This window comes from Phalaenopsis equestris, unplaced genomic scaffold (assembly GCF_001263595.1).
Source record: "Phalaenopsis equestris unplaced genomic scaffold, ASM126359v1 Scaffold000114, whole genome shotgun sequence".
NCBI lineage: Eukaryota > Viridiplantae > Streptophyta > Magnoliopsida > Asparagales > Orchidaceae > Phalaenopsis > Phalaenopsis equestris.
This window is the reverse complement of record NW_018164556.1, coordinates 492,136-519,998: the sequence shown is the minus strand read 5'-3', so window position 1 is coordinate 519,998 and position 27,863 is coordinate 492,136. Positions and strand designations below refer to the sequence as shown.

Below are 27,863 nucleotides of genomic sequence, written 5' to 3'. Positions count from 1 at the left end.
ATGCAAAAAGTAAAGTTTATGAGTTAGATATGTAAAAACATAAGAATTGGGTAGTATGTATGTAAATGCCCCAAGTACTTAACTATATGATTGATCAGCTACAGAAAAAAAACAGTACCAATAATTAAATCTAAGCATCAGCGCTGCACCATTCCTGCAGAGTTGGAGTTGAAACTCCAATGTTCTGCATGTCCTGAATATTAGCTGCTTGTGGGTAGGAGATTAGCATAACATTAGTACATGAAAATCAATATTACAAGCCAAATATCAAAGATTAGCATATAATATCATGCCCCTGCATTCCATTAGTTCGGTAACAAGACATTTAAAACATATCATAAACTGAAATGTTTTTAAGAACAGGCTACTTAATCGAAGTAAAGCAGTGAAAGAAACTAAAATTTGACTAGATTTAATAGTATCAACGATCGTCTTTGATGAAAAGCTTTTTGATTTCTCATTGAATCGCACGACAAATTTCATCAATTTGATGCAACTCTCTAGATAGCAATGACACTCTCTAGATCTCAAAATGGCAAGTATCCAACTATTGTCCTTGGCTCGAACCATTGACTATTACTACTTACATATCATAAAACATCACTAAGAAGATGTCGGTAGCTTTTCATTTCACCAGACTTTCAAGATAGTAATATCTTTTAGATCTGCACACTTAATTTTGATATATTTTTCAATCCAATAAAATGACTAGCCAATTCAAAATTATCATAGCACATTAAGGAAGAAATTGGATAAATTGCTCCAATATAATCCCTTCTTACAAAAGTATAATGAAATTTTAGTTGCAAAATTTATCAATGCTCTTCATCCATCCCTTCATAATATGCAATCACAACTAATAGTTGACTCCACCATGCCAAACATCTCTAGTGTTTTATTTCGTTTTCTTTTGATAGAAAATTACGAAAATATAATGTTTATGATTTGGACTAATGATGTATATAATAAGGGATTGTGAGGCTTAGTTGATTTTCATGTGATTGATTATGTATGGAGCTTTAAGAGAGATAAACAAAATGATCAAAGAAAAGTTTAGAGTTGTGATATGTAAGTTCTGATGTATGGAGCTGAGGAAAGGCTATCTAGCTATATTTAAATAGATTTTTGTATAGTGGTTTTAAATTGGGAAGAATAAGAAGAAAGAAGACCTAGAACAATTTAGGGAGAAAGTGAGAAAGAGAAATGAGTAAGAAAGCCACTACAAAAGAAAAAAAAGGGACCTACAAGGAGGGATAATCTGGGCCGCCAAATTAAGAAGCAAGTAATTTCCACCAAGCAAAGCCCAAAAAAGAAGAATTGCATACATACAACTCAAATCTTAGTTATTTTCAAAACTAATGCCCCATGTCATTTTTTTTTAAATTACCAAACACGTATATTTGCAAATGCCACAATCAAGTTATTGAGAATTTTTCAAAACAAAAAATATGGGCCCAAGTTTTGTTGTCAAATTAGATATTTGTGTTAGAATAAGAAAAATTGAGACAGGATAAGATTTGAGTGTTATGTATGTAATTGTCCCTTTTAAAATTAGATATTTGTGTGAGAATAAGAAAAATTGAGCCAGGAATGTGTAGTCTTGTACATAGCTAAGATTTGAGTGTTATGTATGTAATTGTCCCTTTTTCAATTAGCTAAGATTTCAAATTACAACAATTGTAAAGCTATACACATTCATAGTAATACTAAATTTCGTGAAAGAACAAAAACTATCCAGAATGATTCTCATTTCATATAGAATGCTGTGTTTTCCAAGAAGAATATTACTCCACGTTTTAATTCAAGATAATAATAGACACATTCACCAAAGCTCAAGGCCAACACATTTTCTCCCTTGTCACTACTTGCCTGTATATATATACATGGCGTCGTCTTCTCCCACGCTCGGCTCTGCTAGGGTTTTGCCTCATGGCGAACCCTAGCAACTGTTATGGCGATTTATCGCATCTGATCCTTGCCTCTCCTCGCTGCGTCTTCTCTGTCATCGTCGCCATTTTGGAAAGTCTGTTTCGTCGCAGTCTTTCCTCATCTTCGCCATTTAAAAGGTCTGTCACTCTTCTTCCTTTGTCGTCGTCGCCTTTCGTCTTATTTCCTCGCCGCAGTTTTTCTTTCCTCGCCACAATTCTCAGGCTTGAGCTGAAAGTCTGCCCTCTGCTCGATTTGGCAGGGGTTACAGTTCCCCTTTCAGAATTCGCTCTTCTATCCACTACAAATTCGTTGCTCTTTCGCCGCGCCTCCCTCTTCTAGAGATGGTTTCAGACATATCGTATGCTACTGCCCTTGTTGGTGTCCACGCCTCAGGTACCCCTAAATCGTGCTCTCTCTCCTTTGTTTGAGTTGGCGGAGGACATCATGAAACCTGGTAGGAAGAATGAGAAGTCTGTCATCTTTTTTATAGAAGTTGAATGTATTCAACTTGCTTCCTCCTGTCGTCTGAATTTGATCAAGAAATTTCTTTATGACAATCCCAAAATGAAGCTTATTAGTAAAGAATTTGAGCTACCTTGTTGGAGAGTGGAAAATTGGACTTTTAGATAGAAGACACATTTTTATTCAACTTAATAATGAAGAGGATTACACACAATTATATGCTAAAAGAGTAATCTGGATTGATAACAGAACAATGAATATTTGAAATGGTCGGTGGATTTTGACCCACAGGCGGAACCACCAATCATTCCGGTTTGGATTCGCCTCCCTATCATGAAATTTTATTATTTTACTCGAAAAATATTGTATTCTATTACCTCAGCTTACGGTAAACCACTCAAAACAGACATTTCTACCTTATTTTTTTCGTCCATCTGAAACCAAAGTACTTATTGAAAGAAACATTACTTCAATCGCTTCTGAGGAAATTTGATTAGACCCACAATATCATGGATATTAATAAAAGGTTGTGATTGAGTCTTTCTCTTCGTATTGTTCGAATTGTCGTATGTTCGACAACTTCAGTTCTCAATTTCATCATCTACACCCCCACCTCAGACCAAAGAAGCAAAGTGCTCTGCCAGAAGCAGTGATTCCATCTCCTCCTAATCTGCTCCAAGTTATTGACACTATTGGTCATCAAAAGGATACCCCTCAAGCTCACTATCCTCGCAGACAATATGTCAACTATTCAGCTTCCACACAATGTTGTAGCTTCCCCGTCTTTGGAACCTCCTTTCGTGGGGGCAAGGGAGACATTTCAGATTTCACCTACCTTAGAACCTATGATTGATGTTACAGGTGACAATATTTCTACTGCTTCACTACCGTCTCATCAAGTCGAGCAAGATGTTAACATTACTCAGGCACATGGAGTTCATGATGTGCAACTACACCTGTCTGGTCACCTTTGGACCAATCCACTGATCAAATGAGTCAATACTCAGATGAGGAATAACAAGTTTACACATCCAGGAGAAAAGAAAAATAATGAAGACCTATTTGAGCTCATTTGATATGCACCTCACAAATTTGTTAGTCATCTCCCTTCCGAGAACTAAAGACAGAGGCAAGACTAAATTGGGACGTCCCTAGCTTTTTGTCGGCGTTAATGGTTTAGGTTTTTTTATCTTATATGCATCTTTTTTTTTTTTTTTTTGGGATTGTGTGTTGTATCGTGTGGGTTGGGTGCCTTCTTTTAGACCCACTCATACAACCTATCTGTATCTTTTTCCCTTTAAGATATTAGCCCTTGGCTTTCTCTCTCTCTCTCTCTCTCTCTCTCTCTCTCTATATATATATATATATATTGAAAGCCCAAAAAAGGCTAATATATTAAGGGCCCGTTTCGGGGGGGGCTTATTGGGGTGCGGCGACGTTATCAAAACGCCGCCGCACGATTCGGATTTTGCATTCGTCGTGCGATTTCCTACTACTATCATCCGCGCGTTTTCATTTTGTTAATAGGGCCAATCGCGGGATTGTCCCCGTGTCCTGCGTTCGTTGCTCGCATTAGGGTAAGCAATTCTCAATTCCTCTTGTGCCCTTCTCGTCTCTGGTCTTCCTCGCCCCCTCCCTCTCTGATCTTTCTGCTTTTCACCCTCGCTGTGAACGTTACCGCGTCAAGGAGGTATTTCCCTAATGCCTAGCTGCGAAATGGTTTCCTATTATCATTCTCTACGGTGATTTGTTTCTGGATGTGGTGTTGGAAGGAATGATTCTTCTTTTTCCCATTCTATCTTATCATTTTCTGCAATTTCTGTTGTGTCATTATTTGGCAGGGGAATGTTGGTTTAGGCGTCATTTAAGGTTGATTTTTTTTGTTATATACTGTGCGACAAAGTTTTTCTATTGATCCGGAGGTGAATTGGTGTTAGACCAATTGTGGAATGTGTCTAATAAACATTTTTGCATTCATTTTGAAAATGTGGCTGTGAGTAGTTGCGATTGTGATGGTTGCCGATAGATCTGGAAACCATAAAGTCCTCTTTCATTTTTCTGTTGGAAATTTAGGTCCAAAGTGTTGTTGTAAAAGTCCTCTTTCATTTCTTGCTTATAAGTCCTCTTTCATTACCCCATCATTATGTTTTGGAAGTTTTCGGGGAGATAATGTGATAATGAGTACTGAGAGAAGAAATTGGGTGCAGTTTAGCTGTAAAGTGGAGTGATTTCATTGTTTTTTTATATCTGAATTAGCTGCAGTTAATGGATCATGTATTTGCTGAAGTAGTTTGTATTGGCTGTGGATTCTGTCACGTCAGCCTCATAGCAGTGGGAGAAGATTCTACGGTTGTCGCAAGGGTGTTTCAACTCGTTGCGGTTTCTTCCAATTGGCCGACACTCCGACATGTTACACTGCCAGCAGTGATGAGAATTCGATGTTTTCCCAGGTTGATAGTGCAGCTAAGGACAAACGTAGTCAGAATTTGAAATTGAATATTTTAATATTTCTTATTGTAGTTATACTTGTCTTTATCCTTTTTTTATTTTGTCTGATACTCACGAGAGTGTGAGAACTGTATTGTATGTCATCTTTTGTAACTAATCTGTGATGATTTTATTCTGAATAAGCTGCCCCAAATAGTTTTACCAGCAATGAGCAAGAATGTCATTTAGACAACCATAACTACCAATAAGCTATTCTGAATAAACCGCCCAAATAGCAAGTCAGCTTATTCTGATAATCTGCAGATTATCATATTATCAGAATAATCTGCTTATCAAATAATCAACAGCTGCCCCAAACAGACCCTAAGTAGAAAAAAAAATACAGATACAATATGTGGAAGGGCCCAAGCATGGCACCCTGTCCACACAAAAAACCACAAAAGGTTTCAAAACTAAAAAAAACAGAAAATACATTAGATACTAAAATAAAAAGTCTAACAGTGCCAAAATACATAGTATCAGGTGACTAGAGAGCGACCCAATTTGGTCTTCCCTCTGCCTCTAGTTTTAGGAAAGGAGCAAGCTAATAAGTTGGTAAGATGATTGTCATTGTCAGTAGTAACCAATGGTAGAGTTGAAGCACAAGGAATACCAACCGTAGTGCCCACAATAGGTTCTATATGCTAGATTTCAAATTAGAGTGAAGCTTATGACATTTATCAAGAGTATGCCCAAACATTTTACAATGAGAACAATAAGAATAATCAACAGCTGCCCCGAACAGACCCTAAGTAGAAAAAAAGATACAGATACAATATGTGGAAGGGCCCAAGCATGACACCCTGTCCACACAAAAAACCACAAAATGTTTCAAAACTAGAAAAAATAGAAAGTACATTAGATACTAAAATAAAAAGCCTAACAATGCCGAAATAAATAGTATCAGGTGGCTAGAGAGCGACCCAATTTAGTCTTGCCTCTGCCTCTTATTTTTTAGAGAAAATACGAATATAGTCTTCAGACACAGTTAACTGAATCAAAACATGTCTCTCATCCATGAGACTCACTTTCCACTTTCCTGCTAATTTGAGGTCATCAAAACTTTTCCTGATAACTTCCATAGCTGTGTGTCCCCACTCAAATTTACCAATAATAGCAAATTTGAATTTGTCAGTCAATGTTGAAATTTCCGACTCAGAGAAAAATAGTGTTGTCTTCCTACTCTTCCTGCTTGTATTCTTAATAAAAAAGCAGTCACCTGTACCATCACTATTCTCCTCATAACTTGAGGGGAAGACAACCGTCGTCTCCCCCTGAGGATTACCCACAATGTGGGCAAAAGAGATTTTACCGGGCTCAATCGAAAAAGGAGGAAGATCCATCGCAGCAAAGAAAAGCCCTGCATGTCGGGCCGAGGGCAAAAAAGACGAGCCGAGGAGAAACTGCGCAAAAGATGAACCACAAATGTCGATGAACCACAGATGTCGAACGTAGCTGCAATCTCAGCAAACCGCAGCTAGACGAGGCAGAAGACACGAACCGCAGAAATGACACGGAGGAAATGACGAAACCGCAGAAGCTGGAAGACGCCGTGGTTTCGTCGCTGAGCGCGAAGTAGCGCGAAGGAGGAGATGACGACGAAAACGAAGCCTTGCATCGTTGGGCGCGAAGAATGAGACGACGATCGCAGAGGAGATTGACGAGCGCGAGCAAGCGAGCAAGCGAGCGTCAATGGAGGGCCTGAGATTCGATGTCTTGCCCTAGTTGTTCGAAGGGAGGATGCGAGTAGCTTCGTGCGTGAAGGTGGAGACCGATTGAGCCTTGAAGCGAAGAACCGACCCAAGTTCGATACACCCCTCAATAGTTCGATCATGATATACATGAACGCATCAGTTTGGCAATTCAAAAAAATCACCAACATGATTAATTTATATATCTCATAGGGTATTAAAATTTTTGTTTTTGCACTCGAATTTCATTATTTATGTATATAACATTCAAAAATTTAATATTACGTTAATCTTCCATCACACCAAACATTGAAATCACATTTTCGATCATTTTGAAAAATCACTTCAAAAATAACTTTAAGAAAATAGTTGTATCATTTGAATATTTTTTTTCTTTTACTTTTTAACATTATTAATTATAGCTTTTTCATATAAAAGGTTAAAATATTTTTTAATAAAATAACAATTTTTAATTCTTGATACTATTTAATAAAAAAAATATAAATTGTTAAATTGCTATCCCTTGCATATATATTTTTATATTAAAAACATAAATTTATTCATATGAGATATGAGGAATTATTGTATACGGACACCGTATGCATCTCCGATCTGAACATAGATCTGCGGGTTTAAAAAAAAAAAAAAAATTTAGTTGATTCCAACCAAATACATCCTCACCGAATAATTTTTCGTCGGACATAGTTCTTCCCCACCTAATATTTTTTTGTTCAGGGAGATCATGGATGACAACTTTGCGCCAGGGGAAGCTGTTGACGGCCTCATGGCGGTCTAATACAAAAATTTACCTAAATTGCAAATTAGGGTTTTAATAAACTTCAACTCTCCACTTCATGCCTGCAATTCTTCCTCTTTCCTCGTACAGGAATTTTAAGTCACTTAACACCAATAAATTCAAGAATTTAATATCTTCGATTATGATATTAAATGCGCTTAAATCTTACATTTTTTTTTTTTTGGAAAGAGCAGCGGTGGCTCCCTACGCGTTAATTAAAAGAAAAGATACAGAACTAGAAGGGGGGAGGATCCCCGTCTATGAAAACAAAAAAATACATTTGACTCACCCCCAGGGGTTCCTCTCCCCCATTATAACTCCAAAAATACATGTATAACCAAAACCAATGAACAAAAACCCAAAAAATAAGGAAACTTGTGTTCAAGTGTAACTTGAAATGTAAAAGAGAATAAACGATGTACAAAAAGTGTCTTCAAATTGGTTGAGTTCTCCAAAAGCATTCCTCAAGCAGCCAAAAATCTGTTTGAGTAACCAGAGCGTAGAGCAGTGAGACCTAAACAGCAGGGAGACAGAAACCGTGAGAATGAAAAAAGAAACAGGGACAAAAAGCAGGGAGACAGAAAACCAGCCCTGCAACAAAAAACATGGAAACCTGTCAAGCATAATAAATCTCGCAAAAGGAAGAAGCTTAATATCGAACATAAGGCAGGTTCAAGTTATCCCCAAATAGAAGGCGTTTGAGAGGAGCAGGGGGGTAAATACCGACGTGGCAGACCTCCCCTGCGTGCTTGACTAACCAATCAGCAGGGGAGTTGCCCTCTCTATGAATAAATTTTTTCCAAATTACCTCAAGATGCCTTTCAGCCATAAATGTTAAAATATGTTTAAAAGTACAAAATATATCCCAGAGGGGAGGAGAGATACCTAAAACAGTATCATAGAGCAATTTAAAATCAGTTTCCACCTCAATTTTATGAAAATTGAAAATTGAAAATTGAAAACAGCAGCCACCGTTAATGCCAGAAAAACCCTTCAGCATTCCGTGGCCAATGGATTATCAACCACAACAAGAGAGGTGAAATAACAGAGACACCTACCCTCAAAATCTCTAAACATGACCCCAACCGCAACATAATCAGAATGCCAATAACCATCCACATTAATTTTAACATTGCCCGGGGAAGGGGGAGCCCACCCGACCCTTAGAGCCTTATTGTAGTAGGCAAGCACATAAGCAACAATCATAGAAGCAGTTGGGGGGGAAGTATTGTATTTAAAACTATTTCTGGAGGTCCATAAAAACCAGAGGACAAATAAAGGGAGGGGAAACCCCCCTTTTTTATCATCAAAATCCTTCGATTGCCACAAATAATTGCTTAAAGTGCACCTATGTAACCAAGAAATACCAAAATGTGAGCCAAGCATATTAAAATGTGAGCCAAGCATATTTCAAACATTTAAAGAAAAAACACATTCTAAGAAAATGTGCCTCGTATCTTCCTCCTCAATCTTGCACATATGACATCTGGAGGCCAATTTTAGGTCTTTCAACTTAAGGATGTCATCAATAGGTATTAAAGAAGTGAGGTAGCGCCAAAGGAAAAAAGATATAGAGGGAGATAAATATTTATGCCAAATTCATTTTCCCAGAGCCAATCATCAGAACCAATCATGGTGAGAGTGTGAAGTGCTATAAATAAGCTTGCAAACCGATTGAGAGTTGTCCCTTTTCCACATGGGAAGATCCTTTCGAGATGGAGTAATAGGAATAGTGATATATTACTTAGCATTTTGCTCCCCCACAATAGAACACAATTTGGAAAAATCCCAGTTATCTTGAGTAAAGAAATCAGAAACCAATAAGAAATTAGTATGAGGTGGGTGAGAGTGTTCAGAGAGATGTGACAATCCCCAATTATCATTCCAGAATGAGATACTACCATCACCTATGTCCCAAAACATGAAATCATTAGCAGTAGTTCTAGCCTTTTCGACAGCTTTCCAAATGCGGGAATCACCAACCTTCCACTTAACCTGAGTAGGATGAGTTTGAGCACAATATTTCTGATGCATAAAGGAAGCTCATAGAGATGAGTTCAATCTAAATTTAAACCAAAGTTTGCAAAAGTTTATTTCCACAGTATTTTTCAGAGCTTTAAAATCAAACCCGCCAGCCCTCTTAGGCTTACAAACCTTATGCCAAGATCCCCGAAATTTTCTTGCACCATTCCCCACCCAAATGAATTTATTAAAAAGCCTCTCCATAATATTGATAGCACTTTTTAATTAAACACCTACAAAACATATAGTGGAATACTCTGAAGAACATTAGAGTGCAAAGAAATCCTGTCCCCAGTAGAAACAAAAACATTTCTCCAATCATTAATTTTGCGCTTGATTTTATCAATAACGTCATCCATATGAATTTGTTTTCTCCTTCCCCTAATCAAATTTACCCCAAAATATTTGAGAGAAAGAGATGCATGATGAAAGCTAGTATATGCAACTCCCCAATGAGTAAGGTGTTGCTTAACTTGCTTGCCAAAAAACATCTGACATTTGTCACAATTAGTAGGAGTTCTGAACAATTTTGGAAATCCTTTAAGAGCCTCATCACTTGTTTTATGACAAATTTAGATGCATTAGCAAAAATAATCACATCATCAGCATAAGCAAGATGTGAAACCATCATTTTGGCCTTATGGGAGAACTGTGTGTGAGGGTGTAATAGCTGGTAATGATTGAGCATCCTCGATAAATAATCGAAAGCTAAAATGAAAATAATAGGGGAAAGAGGGTCCCCCTGTTTAATGCCTCTACAAGCAGTGAAGAAATTGTAAGAATTAACATTAATAAGCACGGAGTAATGGTTAAAAATTATTATAATCGGAGAGCATATAATTTGAAAAAAAATATTTATCTATACTCCCTTAACTATATGCATTCTCTTATTTAATATTTTTACTATTGTATTCACTCTATACGTCTATAAATAAGCATTGTTGTTCAATGAATAATATCACCAATACTCTCCCCATAACACAACTGCAAAATCGATCAAGTTCAGCTATGAAAGTAACGCTATTAAGAACTTTTTTCTTGTTACTGGATGTCTAAACAGCTATAAGCTAATAATATTTCACTAGTCTAGTGATTATGGTTTACTCAGTGCACCAAAGTGCTCAAAGTACGAACAGTCCACAAGAGCAATTCATTTTAATCAACGTCTCGATAGTAATAAACGAATCAATTCGTGCAGTTATTAGGACTGATTTGATTTGTGGTTAGAAAAAGCCACTAACGCAACTTAGCTATATAAACTGTCTATCAATTAAAAAAAATATTTCAAAGTTTTCGATAAAAACAAAAGTATCCACCAAGTTAAGAAAATTACATAAACAGAAAAACGCCTAACCAGGTTCCAGATCTCTACTTCCCTTTCATGCCAAAAAAATAAGCCATATAATATATGAGGGACCAAATATATTTCTTGATTTATTTCAAAATAGTAAAAAGAACACTGGATCATGTTATCTTACCGGTATGAACTTCTGAGTTAGCAGCAGCGGTTGCATCAACAATAACAGAAACAGGTTCATAGTTTAATGCTACAGCATCAAAGACAGTTTGGCGGATGCAGTTTGGCGTTTGAACCCCTAAACAACACAGAAATTGACAATTTAATGTCTAGTTTCATCTACATATGTATAAAATATGAAGCACAGCACAACATGGAGGATTTTTTGTTAAATATTTTCTTTTCTAAAAAAATAATGAAATGAAACCACATATAAAAAGTAAGAAAACATCATATCCCTGCCATAGTTTTTATTTAATATACAAGTTTTACTTACCAACAACAACTAAGCTCTTGATTCCCAAACTTCGAAGAAGAGAATTCAAATGTGTGTCAAAGAATGCACTAAAGCGGGTCTTTACCAACTTATACTCCCCTTCGACAGGCGTCAGCCCATCAACTAAGTCGGCACCTGTCGAACCTCTCATGGTCGGTCCTTTGCCATTAGCATAGAGATGCCTCCTGAACTGCTCAACATCTCTCCCATAGGGGTCATGTTCCCTGACAACCTAAATTGAATATTAACAAACCTAAATCCACTAACAAATTTTCAAAATAAAGATACAATTAAATACAAGAGCATGTTAATATACAGTATACTAACCAGCTAAATCAACTTTATCAAAGAAGAAACAAAATGATGCAAAGGTAAAGAACACTGTTGTTATTTGCTCATTTCAAAAACAGGTTAACATTCTTAGCTGCTATACTCACAAGCAGCCAAATAAACAAATTTTCTATAAATGCCATATCTTCAAATTACAGGTGTTAACAGGATCATGCAGTTTAAAATATAGAAAGACTTACATACAAACCACTCCATTCTTATGTATTTACATTTTTAGAAAATATATAATAACCCCGAAAAACTAGACAAACAGAAAGTAATAAAAGCTATTAAATTAAACAAGCTTAGGAGTAAAAACCATGCCAAAAAGTACTTTTGAATTTCTCCTTTAATCAACAGTCAGCAATTCCAGTTTTGATTCCCTTTGAGGAAGATCAATCATCCAGCCTACTAAAAGCTTCTAAAATCCTTATGCCGTCCCTTGACTAAGACTAGAAAAAATTTTAGGAAGATCTACACGCACACCACTCAATTCCTATGTATTTACATATCTAGCACCTAAACTTCAAATTTTACATACGTACCACCTTGCCTATGCATGAAAATGTGTAGTTCACTTTTCAAAGTTAAAATGGTAATATTTTTTATGTGATATGAGAGATTTAGGTGGTATAAATCTAAGAAGTAAAGTCTAGGTGTTAGATATGTAAGAACATAGGATTTGGGTGGTATGCATGTAATGTTTTTGCCTGCATTCCATTGCTCGCCCTACAAAAAAATCTTGTCGACCCAATTGAAAAAGAAATTCCTCGAGGAGACACTAGCACATTCTATAGGGCACATTTGGTGTGTGATCTACATTAAAATTTTAAATTTAAATCTAATCATTTACTAAGAATTCAATAACTGTATTCAAGGATATTAACTATTTGAGTTCTCACTTCAAAGTAGTCAGATCATACTATCCAGAATAACCAACTCTGAGCATTCGAAATTCACGGTCAATCCACACACACTTGATCCCAAGAACCACACCAACCTCATCCAGTTTGAATCAGGAATATCTCTCATTACCTCGAGCACACAATTTCATTTTTCAAACAAACCATACTCCAGAAAAAAAAAGAATATATTTTAAACTTGGTTAATGTCTATAAAAACAGGAGCTATCAGGAGCATGCCAAGATGAAGAATAGGAAGAAGATAAAGATTATAGGAAAGGAGAAGAGGGAAATCAAAGAACAAAATAGAAGTTGCAGAAGAGAATTATTGAAGAAGAGAGATAAAGAGACGAGGGAATCAATATTCAATTCAATAAGAATCAAGTTTTTTTTCAATACAAAATCATTGCCTTTTAAATAAATTTTAGATCTTACAATGCTTTTATAAAATATCAAAAGGCATTAATTATTAAGAGCATAACACACAAACACACACACATAAACTTATAAATTAATATGAAAAGACTCCTAAGAATTGGAAGTTGTCCATGATGCTGGAGAAAGCAGAACTAATTCAACCATAACTTTATAATCAGTGTGAGATGATGCACCTCTAGAGATTCTGGTTAAAATGAAGGCGAAAGGAAAAACATCCATCCTAACATCTAAAATACCGATATGAAATTAATTATCGGGGCATTTACATACATACCACACAATTCTAATGTATTCACATATCTAACATACAAACTTCCATATTTACAAGCATAGCACTCAAATCTTTAATATCACATCTAAAATACCACTTTGACCTACTCTTTTAAAGTAAAATTAACCTTTTCATGTATAGGATTATGACATCAAAATGTCATTAGATGTTAGACATGTAATTATATAAGAATTGAGGAGTATGTATGTGAATTTCCCTAAATTATCACAACTCATGTCATAGCTGATAGTAATACAAATTTATGGCAGGCTCTGAATAAAGATAACCAGAGAATTATGACAAGTGCAAGCAGTGGGTAATGATCCTTGATATGAATTGGAGGATAAAGCCTTGGGATGGTGGGTCTATGATGGAAGAGAAAGTATGAAAAGATGACAGCATTATGGCATTGGTGACATCTAAAGTGATTCTAAAGCAATCTCTTCTCAAGTACAAATATCAGTGTCGAAGCTTTTAGCTCAAACTAAAGCACAATCATAATCAATTCGCCAACCGCCAACTCCATGGGACACTCATTTAATTTTGAACTTGTGGAAGTGTTTATTTAGGCTTAATGTTGCAATCATATTCCTTTTATGTCATCATTCTTTGAAGCTATCGAGTGTTTACAAGATTTCTTCAAGCAGAGATTGGACTTCTTCAATGTTTATTGAAGATGTTGAAGGAAATATGAATCATGTTTGTGAAACTCAAAATACTGTTTACAATTGGTTTGAGGTGAATTATATTATATATTGGCATATTGAATTTATTGGCATAATATTCATTATGATCAGTATAAAAAAAATTGTTCTGAGCCGAATATAAAGACACAGATGATGAGGCTTAATATGTACACATTGATGATATGAAGTTATAAGTATATCAACAATAATGATATTCATCATAATCATATTTCTACTACTAATGATAAAAATTCAAAAACATTCAAGAGAGAAGTTCACGGATGATGTGATTGAACCATGAGCAAAAAGTTGCAAATGCAAAACACTACATGTCTGAAGAAGGACCGTCAAAGAAGGCTTGAAGGGAACAACAATTACATTATGTTGACGACCAATAAAAAAAGGCTGATCTTGTGCACAAAGAAGCACCACGGTGCATTGGTGTGATGAAAGGGGTGTATCGAAAGGAAGGCAAGGTAGCAATATCTCGTGTGTTGTAAGAAGATTGAAGCATTGTCTAATCATAAACATGAACAAAGACTTCAGGAACTTTGGCTTGGTTAGGTCCAATGGATCAAGTTACAATCATATGTGTGTTGCAAGCAAAGATGGGTAGGCTAGAATGTAAGTGGAGACGCCTGTTATTGGAATATAAATGCTAGAAGGTTACGTATGACGCATGGTGGGATAGAGCTACTGCGTGCTAAGTGAAGGTCAAGTGGGACACAGAGTTTAGTTATTGCACACAAGCAATGGGTGCTTTGTGTGCGAGGAGAGTGAAGCAATTGCAACTGGAGAACCAACGTGATATGTTGCAAAGCTCAAGAGCAAGATTTAGAGAGATAAGAAGGCGGCTAGGATAGAAGTGGGATCGGAATGGATCAAGATAGTATGAGGCAAACATTAGTGTTTGATACAATTCAGTGTCATGGACAATGACGACGCATGAGTTGAGTAGTACAAACCATGGAAGAGGGTAAAGCAAAGAAACTTTGGATAGCTAGAAGTCACAACAGTATGATACATGGGAGGAGCGGGCAAGGTATAGTTACAAAAGGAGGTGCACGGTGGAAGACACGACGAGACAGGAGGATTTTTTTAGAAATCGACATTAAGAAAAAAAATGAAATTAAGATTTCAACATTTTTATGAAAACAGTTTAAAAATCGATAATGTTTGTGGTTGGACCAGCAACAATATCGATTCACTTAATTTTAAAATAAACGTTGTTGGAGACTCGCTAATGTCGCCACTCGGACCAGCAACAAACATTAATTCTTTTTAATTCTCAGCCTAGGGGCCAAAAAATGGCCCTAAAAATTCTACAAAAAAGCGTAAGATGACTCATTCCACATATCTTCTCATCCCTTATTTCATTTGCTTGTAAACTTGTGAAGAAATATTTTGTATTGGTCTTTTTGATCGTGTTTGTCATCAAAATCTTTAAAAAACTTATCTCGATCAAAAAGAAAAGCTCTTCTTTTTTTTTTTTTTTGTATTTTTTGGGTGCTGCTGGAAAATAGAAGTAATTGTTAGAGAAAAAAAATTTCTTACATTTTTTTTTTTGTAATATATACAAATAAATGAATTTATTTTTGATTTATAAACTAGATTATGGATAACTTTTAGCTTATATGGGTATGTCTTAAAAAAGTATTTGATAAGCTAATCAAATTAAGAAATAATAAATGATTAATATTACATATATAAATATCTGTGTACATGTGTGTGCATGCGTGCGTGTGTGTGTGCGCGCGCTCTTGTGTCTATAGCGACGACTGGCTCTGCTAGAGTTTGGGCGACATGTTGGCGACTGTAGACAAAGATTTGCTGGGGTAATTGCGGGAAGTGTTGAAAAGGTCACAAAAACACCGGTGGTTCCTCAGACATACCACAATTCTTTACTGGAAGGCGGTGATCAACCGTTCATAAGGAGGGTGGGGAAGAAATGAGGGAAACCAGCCATATTTTTATCTGAGAATGACAATGCAAGCTTGGCCTCTTTGGTTGGCACTGGTGGGAAAGTTCCTCTATGGTCATCCCAAGCTGGATATTATCCAGAAAGAGTTTGATCCTCTAAATTTGGCGAGTAGCTGAAAAATAGGTTTGTTGGATGGCAGCCATATTATTATTCTTTTAACAAGAGATGAGGATTATGCATGATTGTTTGCAAGGAAAATGATGAGGATTGATGACAGGGCTATGAAGCTTCTTAAATAGTCAGTGGGCTTTGATCCACAGACTGAACCTCTGATTGTGTCGGTATGGATTCGATTCCCTAGTTTAAAAGTGCACCTAATTAATTATGAAATATTGTTTTTTATTGTTGTGATATATGGGAGACCTTTGAAGATGGACTCTCCCACGTTCAACTTAACAAGGCCATCTACGGCGCGTGTTCTGGTAGAAAGGGACATCACTCAAGTTGTGATTGAAGAAGTGTGGATTGGGTTCGCCCATAACATGTATTGGCAAAATGTCATCATTGAGCAACGTCCGCTATATTGTTCCAATTGTCGTATGCTTGGACTTTCTTCTGACAATTGTTACATTCTTCATCCTGAGCTCAAAATTGATGTTGGACAGGTTGGAAAAGAGGTGATGAAACATCATGAGAATGTGCCTAAGGAGAGATTGGAGGAGAATGTTTTGGTAGGTGGGGCGCCACGGTGGGGGAGGGGGAATCTCATGGTGAGGGATTGTTGGAGGTGGAGAAGGTTGGAGTTAAGGATTCTTTTGTGGAAGAGGGAGTAGGGGTGGATGGGGGTTGTTTCAATATCACTACATATAAAAATCTCTACATATTTATATTCATAAGATTAAATATCATTTATCTTCTCAACTTCATATATATATATATATATATAGCGGACGAGAGCTCTGATAAGATTTTGAATGTTTCGAATTGCGATTTTCGTCGCCATTGATTCTGTTGCTCGAAGGATTCCTCGTCCGCTTCCGCTCGCTTTTTTGCTTCGTTTGCTCGCGTCCTTCTTTGATGCCGACGGTTCGTCTGCTTCTCTCGATTTCAACGACGACGCGTTCGCATTTGCTCGACGAGTCTAGTCGTTCGCTTCGATTTCGACGACGACGTCCAGCCGCACCCTTCTGCGCAATTTCCCTGCCCGACAGCTTTGGTTCCGGTCTTTCTGTTCGACGCCGAAGTTTCGTCTTTCTGTTCTTTGCCGACAGCAATTCCTTTAAGATCCTCTAACAGGTGTATTTCCTACTCTCATGGCACTTCTTTTTTCTTCGTTTGAACCTGTCAAAGCGTCATTTGCCCGCGTGGTGGGTAATCCTCAAGGGGAGTCGGCGGTTGTCTTCCCCTCAAGTTATAAGGATTGTCGTGATGATACAGATGACTGTCACTTTGTTAAGAATGCAAGTAAGAAAAATGGGAAAGCAGCATTTTTTTTATCTGAGTTAGAAATTTTTGCCCTCACTGAGAAATTCAAATTCGCTCTCATTAGAAAATTTCAGTGGGGGCATCCACTCAACTGAAGTTACTCAAGATTATCTGAGTTATAAGGATTGTCTCTTCGTTCGCTCTCATTAGAAAATTTCAGTGGGGGCATCCACCGATGAAAGTTATCAGAAAAAATTTTGATGACCTCAAACTAGCAGGAAAGTGTGGCTCATAGATGGGAGACATGTGTTGATCTAATTAACTGTGGCTGAAGACTACACTCGGATTTTCTCCAAAAAATATCTTATCATTGCAGGAAATTCAATGAAGTTACTCAAGTGGTCTCCCAATTTCGACCCTAATCATGAATCTCCTACTGTACCGGTCTGGTTTAGTCTGCCTGGTCTCAAGCTCCACTTTTTTTTATCATCAGGCTCTTTACTCTATTGAGGCAAGATTTGAGGATCCTATGAAGCTAGATCTACCCACTTTCAACCTAACCATACTTTCTGTAGCCAGAATAGTTGTAAAAAGAGATATTACCTTACCTGATGTTACTAAAGTCTGGTTGGACGCAACTCATAATGGATATTGACAACAAATCGTCATGGAACACAGACCTCCATATTGTACCCACTATAAGATGTTTGGGCATATTCATGATAAATGTCACAAGCTCCATCCTAATTTGAAATCTAAGGTTCAAGTGGATAATGATGGGTCTAACCTCACTGCTCCAGATATTTCAGTTCCACCTGAGGAGGATATCGTCAGACAGGAAGTGTCTGTTGCCCCCGTGGACCCCCCTCTGACACTGCTGTTACTGTTACTGCAATTGATGTGATGCTGACACCTTCAAACCTCATAGAAAACAAAACTGAAGAACTTTGACCTACAAAGGATAGTGTTCAGACTGATAATCAGGAGAACCCGCAGCTCCTTATCTTCAGGAAGTATCCGGTGTAGAGGTAACTTATACTTCACATATACTATAACCTATTGTGGGTATCATGGTTTGCAATCCTTCTGCCACAATTCTACCACCTCATCAGCTAATTCTTTGGGTGAAGAATGACAGGTTTACACTTCCAAGAGGAAGAAGAAGAATGGAGATCTGCTCGAGCTCAAGAGTCTTATGGATGATACTTTGGTTACTTTAGTTAATGGTACGCACCTTACCAATTTGTTAGCTGGATCCCTTTCGAGAACTAGAGGCGGAGGCAAATCCAAATTGAGATAACCCTTAGCGCCTTGGTGGTTTTGGGTTTTTTTTTATTTTTATATGTAACCATTTTGACTTTTTTTGTGTGCTGTACCGTATGAGTTGGGTGTCTATTTTTTGGCCCACTCATACAACCTATCTGTATCTTTTTTTTTTATTATTTACTAAATTATGAGTTTATAAAAAAAAATTTAACCTAACCAGGTAAGTTTAAATAAATTCATTATTTCACATATCACATAATAAAATATAAAAAAAAATTTCCTAAACAATCACTTACATTTGCTAACGATATCAAAAAAACACCAAACAAAAATTACAAAGAAGAGTAGCTTACAATTTTTATCGAGATGAGTTTCTCAAAGATCCTGATGACAAATTTTACATAATCAAAAGCAACAAAATGAAATATTTATTCACAAATTTGCAAGCAAATAAGAGAAGTATGAAGGGGACGAGAAAGGGTTTGTGCATGAGTCATTATACCTTTTATCTAGACTTTTTGGCTCCCAAAGAATAACCTGAGAATTTTTTTAAAAAGGATAATATTTTTATCACCGATTCAATCGGCGATATTACCAAGTCTCTAATAGCATTTATTTTAAAATTTGGTAGACCGATATTGTCGTTGATCCAACCTCAAACAATGTTGATTTTTAATTTTTTATCTTTAATATTAAAATTTTAATTTTATTTTTTTAATGTCAATTTCCAAAAAAATGCTCAGTTGGACACTCACCAATGGCATCGTCCTACATAACAAGACTAGTAAGGGTTTTGTGGGTGGCAGAGTCTTGTCATTTCTGAGTGTGGCACCACACAAAGATCCAACATCACTGGGATCGACAAAAGCAAGAATGAGGATCATGATCAATTGGTAATGAACAAGCAACAAGGATGTGATCGATTCTCAAGTGGAGCTACAATTAAGGCTTTTTTGTTTGCAAAACATAACATATCACATTTAGGCGCATTAACTTGGCAAGGCTCAAGTAATCATTGAGATCTAATATAAAAAAATGAAAAATTTAAAGAACAATAAATATTATAAGAGAAAGCAGGAGATAGGAAAAGGAAAGAAAGAGGAGAAGAACAGAAGATAATGAGAGTAAGGGATTAGATATTTAATATTAAATTTTGAAAAATCAAGCAGTCATTAAGAGAATGTTGTGCATACACACAAACAAGTATTAACCATTTAAGTATCTATATAATTATACACATGCATTTTTCACATTCATTGTATTATTGAAGTTGAATTTTTCCATTTTCGAGAAAAATGATGGTATATATGGATATTCCTAGTAAGATAAAGATTGGATATATATATATATATATATATAATTGTAATATAGGTCCCTCGTCGTCTCCGCTCTGCTAGGGTTTCGCCTCACGGTGAAACCTAGTGTCTGCTTCGATATCTCTCTCGTGTCTCTGCTTAACCTTCCTCGTCGGCTTCTCGCGTCATCTACCGCTTTCTGCGTCGCGTCTCCTTCGTCGTTTGCCGCTCTGCTCGAGCTGTTTTCGCAAGGCCGCTTCTGTTCCCAGCTCGAGGTGATTTCGTAGGATCCTCGTTCTGTGTCGTCCGCTTCTGCGATTTGGGCAGGTTGCATCCTGTTCGCTGCAGCCTACAGGGCGTCTTTCTGCTTGTTTTGCGGGGTTTCCGTTCTTGCTCCCTATTTTTAAGATTCAGACTTCGCTCTTCATAGCTTTCTTCACTGTTCATAACGCCACACCTCCATCTATTGGGGATGGCTTCGGACAGATCGTATGTTGCTGCTCTTGCGGGTGTTCACGCCTCAGGTACACCTAAATCGTGCTCTTTCCTTCCTTCGTTTGAGTGGGCGGAGGATATAAAAAAATTTGGTAGGAAGAATGAGAAGTCTGCCGTTTTTTTTACATAAGCTGAAGGCATTCAACTTGCTTCCTCATATCGATTGAATTTAGTCGGGAAATTTATGTATGGCTATGCACCTGATTGGGGAGTGGAAAATTGAACTGTTAGTGGAAAACACATTCTCATACAAATTAATAATGAAGAGGATTACACGCGTTTATTTGCTAGAAGGATAATCTGGATTGATAACAGAGCAATGAAGATTCTGAAATGGTTTGTAGATTTTGACCCTCAGACGAAACCTCCGATCATTCCGGTTTGGATTCGTCTTTCTGGTCTGAAATTTCATTATTTTACTCAAAAAGTTTTATACGCTATTGCCTCAATTTATGGTAAGTCACTCAAAACAGACATTCCTACTTTTAATCTTTCTCGTCCATCAGAATCTAGAGTACTTGTTAAAAGAGTATCAATTCATCTGCTTCTAAGGAAATTTGGTTGGGCACACAACATCATGTGTATTGGCAAAAAGTAGTGATTGAGTTTTTTCCTTCGTATTGTTCAAACTGTCGTATGTTCGACCACTAGTTCTTAATGCCACCATCTACATCCACACCTTAGACCAAAAAAGCACAGTGCTTCGCCAGAGACAGTGATTTCATCTCCTGATCAGCTCCAAGTTATTGACAATATTGATCATCAAAAGGATCCCCCTGAAGATGTCACTATTCCGAAGGAAATATGACAACCATTCATTCAGCCGTCTCTGGAACCTCCTATCTTGGGTGAGAGGGAGAACTTCAAACCCCACTTACTCTAGAACATATCACCATTATTACAGGTGGCAATACTTCTAATGTTTCACTACCGCCTCATCAAATCGAGCAAACTGTAGCTGTCACTCAGGTTCATGGGGATCATGTTGTGCAACAGTCTACACCTGTCCGACCCACTTAACCAACTTTGGAACAATCTATTGATCAAATGAGTCAATCAGCGGATGAGAAATGACGGGTCTACACATCGAGGAGAAAGAAGAAAAATGGAGACTTATTTGAGCTCAGAAATCTGATGGATGATACTTTGGTTACTTTGGGCAATGAGACTTACTAATTTGTTAGTAGACTCAATTCCGAGAACTAGAGGCAGAAGGAAGACTAAAGTGAGACGTCCCTAGCACTTTTGTGCAATTTGGTGGTTTTTTAGTTTTTTTATCTTTATATATTTATTCTTTATTTGGGTTTTGTGTACATATAACATTTCTGTATCTTTTAAGCCCTCTCATACAACATTTCTGTATCTTTTCTGTTTTAATAAATTAGCCATTGGGCTTTTTCTACATATATATATATAGACACATACACTCATTATGGATGTATGATTATCTAGACATATGATAAAAAGGGTCAGTTGGTTATATATGCCATGCCCATTATTATTTTAATGGGTGTTGTATGGTATGGCTAACATAATTTCTGAAATTTAAAGGGTTGGCTTGCTTGGATACATACACACACATATATGCATCTATATATATATCCAAACATGGCACCTTGTCCATACCAAAACCACAAGTGGTTCCAAAACTAGAAAATACAGAAAAATACAATAGACACATAAAGAAAAAGCCTAAAAATGCTGAAATACAAAGTATCAGGTGGCTAGAGAGCAACCCAATTTGATTTTGACTCTGCCTCTGGTTCTAGGGAAGGAACAAACTAATAAATTGGTAAGATGATTGTCATTGTCAGTAGTAACCAATGTATAATCCAATATGTTCCCTAGCTGGAGTCAGCCTCCATTTTTCTTTTTCCTTCTGGAACAGACTTGTCATTTTTCTTCCGAAGATTGGCTCACCTGATATTGGTCTAAAGTGTACTGGAGATGTGCAGATTGTTAAACATTAGAAGCAACGACATGTTGTAGACATGTTGTACCGGCGACATGTTGTACCGGCTGATCTGCTATTGGATCAAAGGAGCATTTATGTATGTATTGGCATGTAAGTGAGTCTTCTTTAATAAAAGTGGGTGGTATAAGCACAACTGAATCTATAGTTGTACTATGTTGTTTTTCTTCAAGAACTGCGGCATTGGGTAGAGGATCGTGTTGCATCATCTCAACAGAGATAATAACTGGTTGTTCTTTTGTGATATTCGGCCTTAGAAGATGATGCAAATGATAGCAAATAGTAGAGTTGTGACCAAACATACTACAATGAGAGTAATAAGGAGGGTGTGGTTCGATTTCAACCTTTTGTCAACACCCGTTGTGAGTGATTTCAATTCACACCTCATCCGGAGTAGGTTGAGTGATATCCCTCTCAACTAACACACAAACCACAGATGATCTGATGACAGCAAGCGTAAAACTATCAACCTTGAGATGCTTACCGTAAGCAGTTGCTAAGGAGTATAGAATTTCCAAATTGAACATATGTAATTTTAACCCCGAAAATTTTATTCAAACTGGAATGATAAGGGACTTCGTCTTTGGGTCGAAACTAACACTTCAGAATTTTCATATTACGATTATCGATCTTGATAACTTTTCGAGAAAAAATGCAGGTATAATCAACATCATGAGACAACTGAATCAGTATGTGCCGACCATCAAGTAAATCAATATTAAAATTGTCGAATGATTTCCAATTTTGGGTTACAATAAAGAAATTTTCCCACTAGAGCAAAACGTCCCACTAGAGCAAAACGTCAAGGTCAAGATGACGCGAGAGTGCTGATTTTAACCTATGTGAGAATAAGAGCAAGCTTCCCATTTCATTTCCCCAATTTTTTTATGGAGTGCTTGCCACCACCTTCAAGAGCATCGTGAATTTATTGAGGAACATTGGAAGATTTACCTATACAAAAACCAGTCTCTGCTGAAGGAGAACGAGTAGGAATCGAGAGGTCCCCAGCAAGTGCAGTAGTATAGGAACGGATAGTCATCTCTACTTCTGTCGGACGGGAACCAAGGAGACATCGTTTGAAAGGAAATGCAAAAACTCGGGCAGAGCAGTGCGACAAACGCGACCAAGCGAGCAGAGCAGCAGCTCTGTCGCCAGACCGAGAGGACTACGATGGAAGCATATTTGATAGATAGACGAGGACGTCGTCTGGAAAGAAATGCGAAAACTCAGCCTGCCTTGTCGTCTGGAAGGATGCGAAGACGCGAGCCTACCGCTAGGAACACGACGAACGTGAAGCAAAAGCGACGATGCGAGCACCGACGTCGACGAAGACGAAGCAGAGAAATAGAAACGCGAGAGAGATCCGTGCAGCAGAAAGCTAGGGTTCGTCATGAGGCGAAACCTTAGCAGAGGGGAACGACACCATGAGGATAATATATATATATATATATATATATATTTTTTGGGAATGTCCAAAAGATAATATATTAAATCATGACACCCTGCTCACACAACAACCACCATATTAAATAGTACCAAAAAGAGAAAATACATAAAAATAGATGAGAAGTCTAAATAAAAAAAACTAAAAAGTGTCAAAATACGGAGTATCATGTAGATAGAGAGCGACCCAATTTTGTCTTACATCTGCGTATAGTTCTAAAGAAGGAGTAAGCTAATAAATTAGTAAGATGAGTGTCATTGTCAACAGTAACAAATGTATCATCTAATAAATTCCCGAGCTCATCTCCATTCTTCTTCTTCCTCATGGAATAAACCTGTCATTCTTCATCTGAAGATTGGCTCACCTGATTAGTGAATTGGTCTAAAATGTATCGGGCATGTGTAGGTTGTTGAACATTAAAATCAACTACTTGTTGTACCAGCTGATTTTTATCGGATCGAATGAGTACTCTTGTGTGTCTTGGCATATAAGTGGGTCTTCCTCAATAACAGTGAGTGGCATAAGCATATTTGAATCTGTATCAGTAGCATGTTGTTCTTCATCTGAGATTGCGGTGTTGGAAAGAGGATCGGGTTGCACCTTCCCAGCAATGATAGTAGGTGACTGATCTTTAGCAAAATTCGGCCTTAAATGAGGATGCTAGCAACAACAAATAATAGAACTATGGTCAAACGTACTATAATGAGAGCAATAACGAGGGTGTGGTTCTATTTCAACATTTTGTCAATGTCCGTTGTGAGTGATATCAATCCATATCTCATCCGGAGCTGGTTGAGTGATATCTCTCTCAACTAACACGCAAGCCACAGAGGGTCTGGTGACAGCAAGCGTAGGACTATCAAACTTGAAAGCTTTCGGTAAGCAGTCGCTAAAAAGTAGAGAATTTTCAAGTTAAACAGTTGTAATTTTATCCCGGAAACTTTATCCAAGCAGAAATAATAGAGGACTCCGCTTTTGGATCAAAATTGACAGTCCACTTAAAAATTTTCATAAAATAGTTGTCAATCTTGATAACTTTTCGAGAAAAAATGCGAGTGAAATCGACATCGTGAGATAATTGTATAAGTATATATCGACCGTCAAGTAAATCAATATTTAACATGTCCAATAGCTTCATAGCATCAAACTCTTTCCGAATGATCTCCAGTTTTTTGTGACCATAAAGGAATTTCCCTCTAGAGCAAAATGTCAAGAGGACGAGAGAGAACTGGTTTCAACCTCAGTGAGAAAAAGAGCAGACTTCCCATTTTTTTGTCAAGTTTTTTAATAAAAGTGTGATCACCACCACCTTCAAAAGCATCATGGAAAGATTGAGAAACATTGCAAAACTTGACTATATGAAAATCAGGCTCTGAACCTGAAAGAGGAGCACGAGTAGAAATAGAAAAGTCGTCGGCAAGTATGTCAATCCCAAAACGGCCAGGCAAACTGCTAAAAAAAGGTGAGCAGAGAAAATTTCTGTTGGGCAAGGCGACATAGACTCGTCGAGTACAGAGACCTGTCGGGCAAGGCGACAGAGGCGATATCGAGTACGGGAACTTTTTGTTGGCGGGGCGAAGGCGTCGTCGAGTACAGGGACGACGCGAGTCGCAACCTAGCGAGGAAGCGTCGTCGACAGCGGGTTAAGAGACGAAGCGCGTGAAACCCTGCATCGTCGAAGCAGACGAAACACATGAGCTGGCGGAACGATGAAAGCGACGAAAACGATAGCGTGAAACCCTTGGTCGTCGGGCACAACGAAGCCGGTGGAGTGAAGCCGAGAGATTCAACTCAAGAATCCCCATCAGGCCAAACCCTAGCAGAGCTGCCCTCCATCTTTGGAGAAAAATTTGCGTAAGTAAGACGTACGCAAAGCTACGTACGTTGGAGGTTATTCAGACAGTATTGGGGGTTATAGGTAGGTTACAGAAATATTACAAGATGTCTAACCTACCTATAACCTCTTATACCCTCTGAATAAACTCTGACGTACGCAAAACGTCTTACGTACGCAATTTTTTCTCCCACGCACACACACACATACATGTTTGTATATGTAGATACACACACACACACACACATACACATACAAATGTGTATGTGTGTATGTGTGTGTGTGTGTATGTATGTGTGTATGTGTTTGTATGTGTATTCACATATACCTGTATGTATATGTATGTGTGTGTATGTGTGTATGTGTTTGTATGTGTATGTATGTGTGTATGTGTTTGATACAAATGTATATATGTTCTTTGCGTTCCCAGCTCAGTTGATAGAGCATCCGTTTTGGAGGTGTAAGTTCCCTCTGGTCTGGGATTCGATTCCCCCAGAGTGTAGGGCGTGGCACTCGAATTCTAGGGGCATGAGGGATGTCCAGGGCTTGTATAATATTCTTCGGCCATTCCTTTTTTTAAATATGTGTGTGTGTGTGTGTGTGTGTGTGAGGATGCTTTTAATAGTCATTTGTCTTGCACTATACTACTTTGAATTAAGAGGATACATGGCCCAATGGTTGAAATAGAATTTGCATTTAAAATTTATTCGTTCAACACAAATTATTGTGCAGGTGTAAGTGGGCTAGAGGTTTCAGGAGAAGGTTTTCTCTCTAATGACAGGTGTTCAAGCCATATGTTTTAAGATTTACCACTTACCATTCTAAAGGGAAAAAAAACTACTACAAGAAGTGATAAATGTTATTAAACAAGCAACGTTATGTGTAAACTAGAATCCGACCAATTCCTCAGAACCCCTCTTCAATGCTCTTTAAAGAAAACTACTTAAATTCAAAAACCATTAAACCATTCCCAACCAAAGAAAACAAAAACTTAATATGGTCCATTTGCATCCCCATGCTCTCACTTGAAGAATTCTTGAGGAATAAACATGAAAAGGAAACAAACATTGTAAACGGAAGGGAAAAATGAAGAAAGATAAGGAAACTATGGTTTCTACGGCGACAGACCCAAATTACGGAGATGCCACGGTGCCTCGCAACAGAGACGGCGTGGATGACTTCCGGAACGATGGCCTGACCACCGGCGACATGCATCGGACCACCCGGTAAAATGAAATCGTTCTGGGGAGAGAATAGAACAGATTAAACAAAACCTAATCGAAAGCCGAGGAATAGAGATGCGTGTGAGATTAAGAAGATTGGGATGGCAAAGTGATGTTAATCAGACCTGCATGTCAATGACTAGCATCGCCGTCTCGTTCCACTTCCCGGCCTCCCGCGCCGCCATGAGGCCGGCAACCAAAGTTGTCATCCATGATCTCCCTGAACAAAAAAATATTAGGTGGGGAAGAACTATGTCCGACGAAAAATTATTCCATACCGGTGAGGATGTATTTGGTTGGGAACAACTATTTTTTTTTTTTTTTTTAACCTCTGGATCATGTGATCTATGATCAGAATCGGAGATACATGCGGCGTCCATATACAATAATTTCTCATATCTAACATAGATAAATTTATGTTTTTAATATAAAAAAATATATACAAGGGATAGCAATTTAACAATTTATATTTTTTTTATTAAATAGGATCAAGAATTAAAAATCGTTATTTTATTAAAAAATATTTTAATCTTTTATACGAAAAAACTATAATTAATAATGTTAAAAAGTAAAAGAAAAAAAAATATTCAAATGATACAACTATTTTCTTAAAGTTATTTTTAAAGTAATTTTCCAAAACGATCGAAAATGTGATTTCAATGTTTGGTGTGATGGAAGATTAATGTAATATTAATATTTTGAATGTTATATACATAAATAATAAAATTCAGGTGCGAAAACAAAAATTTTAATACCCTATGAGATATGTATGCATATTTTAGGTTGTTTATTTAGTTTCAAGGATAACTACAGACGTACTATCTCGAACATTAACATTTATAAATTAATCATGTTGGTGATTTCTTTGAATTGCCAAAATGATGCGTTCATGCATACCATGATCGAACTATTGAGCGGTGTTTGGCTGTGATGGAAATTTACATTAATAAAATTTATCAAATCCATCAAATCCTGAGAGCTCGCGAGCAATGACGGAGTAAATTTGTTTAATCCGCGAATTTACGTTACATAACAAACATAATGGAAGAAAGAGAAGAAATGAGAGAAAATTGCACTCAACGGAGAGTTAGATTTAATTTTTACTTTTTTTTTTTTGCGGTTGGCTAGATTTAGGTTTAATTCATGAGTAAATTCGGTTAAAGTGCTCTACCAAGACCCTC

General features: G+C 37.2%; 1 protein-coding gene across 1 annotated transcript; it reads right to left on the bottom strand.

Moving 5' to 3' along the window:
- Positions 1-26,874, bottom strand: LOC110020978 (probable inactive nicotinamidase At3g16190; the record flags this gene model as incomplete). The annotated part of the gene is given in 5 exon segments (XM_020719287.1): positions 1-204; positions 10,866-10,982; positions 11,181-11,412; positions 26,588-26,701; positions 26,808-26,874. Coding segments are annotated over 5 exon segments (604 nt in total), but the record flags the coding sequence as incomplete, so codon positions are not given.
- Positions 26,875-27,863: the final 989 nt, after the last annotated feature.